The sequence below is a fragment of the Myotis davidii genome, unplaced genomic scaffold (genome assembly GCF_000327345.1).
Source record: "Myotis davidii unplaced genomic scaffold, ASM32734v1 scaffold502, whole genome shotgun sequence".
In the NCBI taxonomy this organism is placed as follows: Eukaryota; Metazoa; Chordata; class Mammalia; order Chiroptera; family Vespertilionidae; genus Myotis; species Myotis davidii.
Window position 1 is genome coordinate 627,588 of NW_006293000.1, and position 6,924 is coordinate 634,511.

General features: G+C 35.7%; 1 protein-coding gene across 1 annotated transcript in view; it reads right to left on the minus strand.

Moving 5' to 3' along the window:
- The window catches only part of CDCA2 (cell division cycle associated 2), a 70,249-nt gene that overhangs the window by 20,274 nt on the left and 43,051 nt on the right, over window positions 1-6,924 (minus strand). The window contains 3 exon segments of the mRNA XM_006766439.2: window positions 2,425-2,562; window positions 3,463-3,545; window positions 4,568-4,646. Coding sequence (XP_006766502.1) covers window positions 2,425-2,562; window positions 3,463-3,545; window positions 4,568-4,646 — 300 coding nt within the window.

The window sequence follows — 6,924 nt, forward strand, 5'->3', positions numbered from 1 at the left end:
AATCAACCAAAAAAATGAGTTCGCGTGTCACCTCTGACACGCATGTCATAGGTTCGCCATCACTGCCCTAGCCAGTGGTCGGCTAACTGCAGCTCACAAGCCACATGCAGCTATTTGACCCCTTGAGTGTGACTCTTCCACAAAATACCACGTGTGGGCATGCATGTACAGTGCGACTGAAACTTCGTGGCCCATGCACGGAAGTCGGTTTTTGGCCTGGGCAGGTATATTTTGAAGAAGTATTGTTGATATTTGGCTCTGTTGACTAATGAGTTTGCCAACCACTGCCCTAGCCAGTTTGGCTCAGTGAATAGAGCATAGGCCTGCAGAACACAAGGGTCCTAGGTCCGATTCTAGTCAAGGGCATGTACCTGTTACAGGTTCCTCCATGTCTTAGGCCCATGCAGGAGGCAACCAATCGATGTGTTTCTCTCACATTGATATTTTCCTTTGTCTTTCCCTCTCTCTTCCACTCTCTCTAAAAATCAATGGAAAAATATCCTCAGTTGAGGATTAAAAAAAAAAGTATGTGTATTTTTTTCAGCAAAGGGATCTTTCAAAGGAGTTCATGACCTAAAACAGGGACTGAACCAGGAAAACATTCAGTTTCTTCTGATTTTGCTGACTTGGGGGTGACCGTGCCATGTTTAAACCAAGAAAGGAGGAAGTTTTTGTTTTATGAAGCATAAAAGTTTACTGACTGTTTTAGGTAGGTGTGTGTGGAGATGAAATTGAAGAAGTTATTAGTTTTGAAATGTTGATTTTTTTAGATGTTTGCAGGATGGTTTAAGAAGAGATGTCCAGTAGGCAGTTGAACTTAATGTTTATAGATCAGAAAGATTTGGGAGTTATCAGCCATCCATGCTGCATATGAAATCACCCAGAAAATACAAAATTTGTAAGGGCAAAGAATAGAACTCTGGGTAACAGAAACATCTAAGGGTAGGTGGAAGAAAATAAACCTTTTACATAAACTGTAAGAATGTTCTCAGTGATGCTGAATGTTGCTGAGATGGTGAGAACAAGGCCTCAGCGGATACTCTGGAAAAATACAGTGAAGTGGCGAAGTGGTGGAGAATGAGACCAAACGTCAGACACTATGTGGGATGGATTTGCAGAAGCATCTGTGTGTCTCCAGGAGCGATGTTAGATGGGAGAGAGGATCCTGGCTAGATTAGTCCAGAGTGGACATGGAATGAAAGGGATGCAGAGCTGACGTTACTAACAGGAGTGGTTGAAAACAGGTCACATGGTTTAGAATAAATAGGGAAACATGGGAAATTAAGGGGCAGCTGAAAGGTTAAGAGTAAACAGAGGGGCCAGAAGATTATTAGCACCAGCAGAGGGATATGAGTAAGGGAGTCTGAACGAGAATGGATATAAGGCTGGGAATGGAGAGTAAGACATATAAATGTATATTATTAAAAGTAGAGGGGCCCTAACCGGGTTGGCTCAGTGGACAGAGTGTCAGCCTGCGGACTCAAGGGTCCCAGGTTCGATTCCGGTCAAGGGCATGTACCTTGGTTGTGGGCACATCCCCAGTAGGGCTTATGCAGAAGGCAGCTGGTTGATGTTTCTCTCTCATCGATGTTTCTAACTCTCTATCCTTCTCCCTTCCTCTCTGTAAAAAATCAATAAAATATATTTTTTAAAAAAAGTGAGAGGGGCTTGGGTATTAACAAGCTTGAGGGTATGGCAGAGGAAGATCTAGATCAGTGAATGGGAGAGGGACAAGTAACTGGGTTAAGGTGTTAGGATCGGTTATCCCGTGGTTGGCAAACTGCGGCTCGTGAGCCACATGCGGCTCTTTGGCCCCTTGAGTGTGGCTCTTCCTAAGCCTTAGGAGTACTCTAATTAAGTTAATAACATTGTACCTACCTATAGTTTAAGTTTAAAAAATTTGGCTCTCAAAAGAAATTTCCATCGTTGTACTGTTGATATTTGGCTCTGTTGACTAATGAGTTTGCCGACCACTGGAAGAAGGTGAAGGCATCTGAGCCAGGATAGGCCTTGATACACTGACTGAGAGCTAGTTTCTAAACTTTTCCTTAAATGTGGAGAAGCGATTCAGCCACTGGCAGAAACAAGGTCAACCCAGTGCAGAGGGTGCACTCATCCCTGTCCAGAAAGTTAGAGGACTCCCCAAATAGGATCAGGTTAGATTAGATTCAGAGATAAGAACTGACTTAACATTTCAGTGCCATTACTTACTGTGCTGGATTTACCCAACACAAGAAAGAAGCTTCAAAGAGGCCCTCAGGTAATATAGAATTCAGTATGTAATCTCTTATGGCCCTTACTATTCTATAAGATGATTTTAATACTCTTGGTCTGATGTTAAAGTAAAAAACCAAAAATTTTGTTTCCATATTTCCCCAACCACACACACTTCTACTCTGTACTAAATCTTGGACACACACTCACCGGATTCTTTTTAGGACGTGCTCTGTCTGTGCACTTGCTTTCTTGAGATTTCCTCCTCTTGATTTTCTTTTCTTGGCAAGGCTGAGCTTCTGTATTAAGTAAGTTGCAAACACTATCTCCTGCAAAACTGATCAACTGCTATAAAGAAAATTTAAAGTAGGCATACCATACAATGCAAGAAGTTACATTTTAATGCATGTTCTCTCACATTTATTTTCTTTCCCAGGCTCTTCTACTATTCTTATATTTTCCTCTAAATTCACAAATTCATTAGATGTATTTTAACCAACTTAACCTCACCTGAGGGAAACAGTAATTACTAATTTCTGATCTATCAAACATGGACCCAGAAGCATACGCACTTTGCCCAATTATTATAAGGAAGAAAAAAAACTTTAAGTATTAGTTGATTTAGTCATTCACCAAAATATTTATTGAGCATCCAGAAGTTAGCACCTAACTGCTTGCAGTTGAGCTATATGAAAAAACAACCGTGAACTATTAGATTATCTCAGTTTGAATTCTAGATATATCATCTAACAATATCAGCTAAAAACCCTGTAACATATAACATAGTGCATATATAGATATCCAATTTTATGTAATTTAATAAAATACCAAAAGATATGCACTCAATGAAAATTAGGCTCATACTGAAAATAACTGAAACCCTGTGTTAAAAAACAACACAAAACAAAGTATAGTTTTAAATAATGCTACTCTCCTCCAATTTGTAACTCAACAAAATCTACAAAACAATGTAGATTTCAAAAAAGCTTTTCAAAAAGATTATCTTCCACATTAACACAAACTCTGAAAGCTTCTTGTTTTACTGGATTTTTCTTCTACTAGAATTAATTAAAACCAAAACAGGAAACATCATTACCTGGGTGACATGCTAGGTAGGATAAAGTACTAGTTCTTAATAACACCATTCCAGCTAAGATTTTACCCATCATCACTTACTCACGAAAAAAGAAAAAATCTAATGCAAAATAAAAAATAAAAAAATACATTGTACCAAATACAAACACTTACGCTTCTTCTGTTAGAGGTCCGTGTTCTCCTACCATCTTTACAGGAAGGTATTTTCTCGTGGTTATTTGCAGATGTATCCGTGCCTGAAGAACAAAACACAAGCAAAATTAGGGTAGTTAACAAAACAGTGTAAGATCCACCATTTCTCAGATACTGCATACGCTTTTGAATACCCACCTTTGCTTTTACTATATTATCATATCTAAACATAATTATCATTAGGAAGACATTTTGAGACTCAGAAATATTAAAACTTTAAGTTTACTGAATACTCAGAAACTTTTAACATTTTCCATGGAAAATGCGTGTTATCTTGTTCAGATAACAGATTAAATCATATTATAAATATTCATGTTTTCACTCATTCCATTTATTCCAAACTACATTTTGTACAATGAAATTGTAATAAAGGGCATTAAGATGATAATAAAAATATCTTATTTTACAAAGTTCAGGAAAATTCTGATTACTTTTCATGAAAGGCAGTATGAAGAGCATATGCTTTTGAACCTGATAGACAAATGCTTCAAATTTTAGCTACTTTGACAATGCACGTGTTGGATTCTGTGCTAATGAGCTCTGTTCGTGCCCAATAGCAAACGAAAAGCCATTAAAAGATTTCAACCAGGGGAAAGGTATGAATAATGATTCCCATCCTAGGTGTTTTTTCCCATGACATGCTTGCCAGCCAAGTTCCGGTCTGTCAGGAAAGTGCAGCGATATTTGGTGCCTTGTCACCTTGTCACAATCATAAAAAAGCCAGAGACCTTGGAAAGTACATGTGCCCAACATGCCATGTTAATATTGATAAACAATTTTGGATATTTCAGAATGACCCTTACAATTCATGTCATTTCCACTTTTCTAACTGGGAAAAGTAGCTCCCATCTAAGTTAAATGTGGATGATTATGAAGTGGGACTTGAAATCAAAATGGATGGGTAAGAGGCTTCTTATAAGCTTTTCTACACTATTTGTTTTTTTATGCCAAGTATGCATTGTTCTAATAAAAATAAAAATTTAAAAAGAAAATAGGGAAATTAAATTTCATATACACAGACAGTGCAAATAACATTTATGAATATAAGATAAACAAATGTTACTACCTGAGAGAGTCTCATAGACTGAAGACTTACTAAGAGGGCTCGAAACAGCAAATGATACCTGAAGAGGTTCTATGTTTTCCTAAACAAAGAAAAAAAGTAGAAATTAGACATCCTTAAATTCAGTGGACATGTAAGCAATAGGCCCCCCCAAATAATGAATTTATTTTTGTAGGTGAAATTATAGTCTGCATAAAGATGGGAAATCAACAAAACGTTGAAAAAAATGTCAAGGCAAAACAAAAGATATTGCATATAAAAATAAAATATATTTTATAATATTTACCAATTATCTTGAATGAAACCATGTTTACTAACTACAATCCACCAACAAACAAAACAAAAACCCGTTAAGTAGAAGTGATCATAATGATCCACTAATAAGTTACTTTTTGGTTTATTTAAAATCCTATGTCCTAATTCCTTTAAAATATATAATCCATCAATAAACACAACCTAACATTACAATATTACTCAGGGGAACTTCAGGTAAAATGGCAATGTAATAGTCAAATCTTTTCTTTCCAATGTAATTGCCATTTTAATAGTACATTTGATTTTTCAGATAAAATGTGTCAGGTTGAAAAAAATTTATTTTCACTAATTTGCTCAGAGGTCTTATCAGAAATGAACCCTGGATATTGTCAAATGGTTTTTCTACTGAAATGAACATAAGACTTTTCAGTCTCACTGTGTTAAAATGGTGAATTACACTGATTGCTTTTAAAATACTAAACCATCTTCTATCGTAGGTTACATCTCATTTGATCATGTATTCTTTTTATATATTCTTATGTTTATGAAGATATCAGACTATACTTTTCTTATAATGTCTGATTATGGTATCTCATAATGCTGACATTCATGAATTGGGAAGTACTCCCACCTCCTGAAGGTGTTTGGAAGAGTTTATGTAGAATATATAGTACTCTATTTTCCATATATGTTTGATAGAATTCATTAGTAAAATCATCTGGACATACAGTTTTCTCTGTGAGGTTTAACTACAACTTAAATGTCTTTAGTTGATATAGTGTTTTTCAAGAAATGTGTGTAGTTTATCTAAGTTGTTGAATTTATTGGCATAAAGTTGTCCAGAATATCCGTTATTATCCTTTTAATATGTTAGCATATATAGTTATAATACCTCTCACATTCCTTACACTGGTAACTTGAATAGTCTCTCTTTTCCCTGAAGAGTCTGATTAGAAGTTTACTAATACTGTTTTTTTAAAGCACTATCTTTTGATTGCTGTCATTTTTCTCTATTGTTTGTATTTTCTATTCCACTAATTTCTGCATTTATCTTTATTACTTCCTTTCTTCTCCTTATTTTGCTTTAATTTTTCTTTTTCTAATTTCTTAAAAGAAGTTGAGATTAATGAGTCATCTCTTATTCTGAAATACAGGTTTAATTTTTAAAAATTTCTTCTAAGCACTGCTTTAGCAGCATTCCACACATTTGTGCTGTCCTTTAAAAGCAGTTGATGATTTACAGTATGCATCTTTAACTTACACCACTTTGTGCATAGCCTAAGAACTCCTCCCAGTCTTTATGACATGTTATTTTTATTGTATATTTTATTTACATAGGTTATAAAGCAAACAATAGCCTGTTGTTACTCTTAATCTGAATGATTACCTTTTAGAGATTAAGAAGAGGCAACAGTCTGTTGCCTACATACTTAGCATTCTCAGTGCCCTTCACTGCTTTGGTAAGTGCAGATTTCCATCTGGAACCAGTTTCCTTTTGACTAAGTGACCTCCTTGAATATTTCTTACAATGCTAACCTGCTTATAGTAATAAATTATTACAGCCTTCACATGTCTGAAACAGCCTTTACTTTTTTTTACTTTTTTTAAAATTCTCACCCAAGGATGTTTTTCATTGATTTGAGAGAGGGAGAAAGGGAGGGGAGAAAGAGAAAGATCAATCAGTTGCCTCATGCTTGCACCCTAATGAAGGATTGAATACCCTAACTGGTTATGTGCCGACTGGGAATTGAACCCACAACCCTTTGGTGCACAGGATGATGCTCTAACCACTGAGAAACAGGCCAAAGGTAATTCACCTTTGTATTGATGAAAGATAAGTTTCACTGGATATAGATTCTAGGTGACAGGATTTTTTTTCCCCCCTCTTCTGAGTACACACGTTGCAATGTCTCCCATTTGTTGTTCTTTATGTCATGTGTCTGTTTTCCCAGACTATTTTTTAGGCCATTTATCCTTGATCTTAAGCCATGGTATACTTTATATTTCACATGCTGAAAATTGGTTGAACTTTATAGGTTTATCATTTTATCACATTGGGAAATTTTCCAGCCATTATCTTTCAAATATATTTTTCTGTTCCTGCT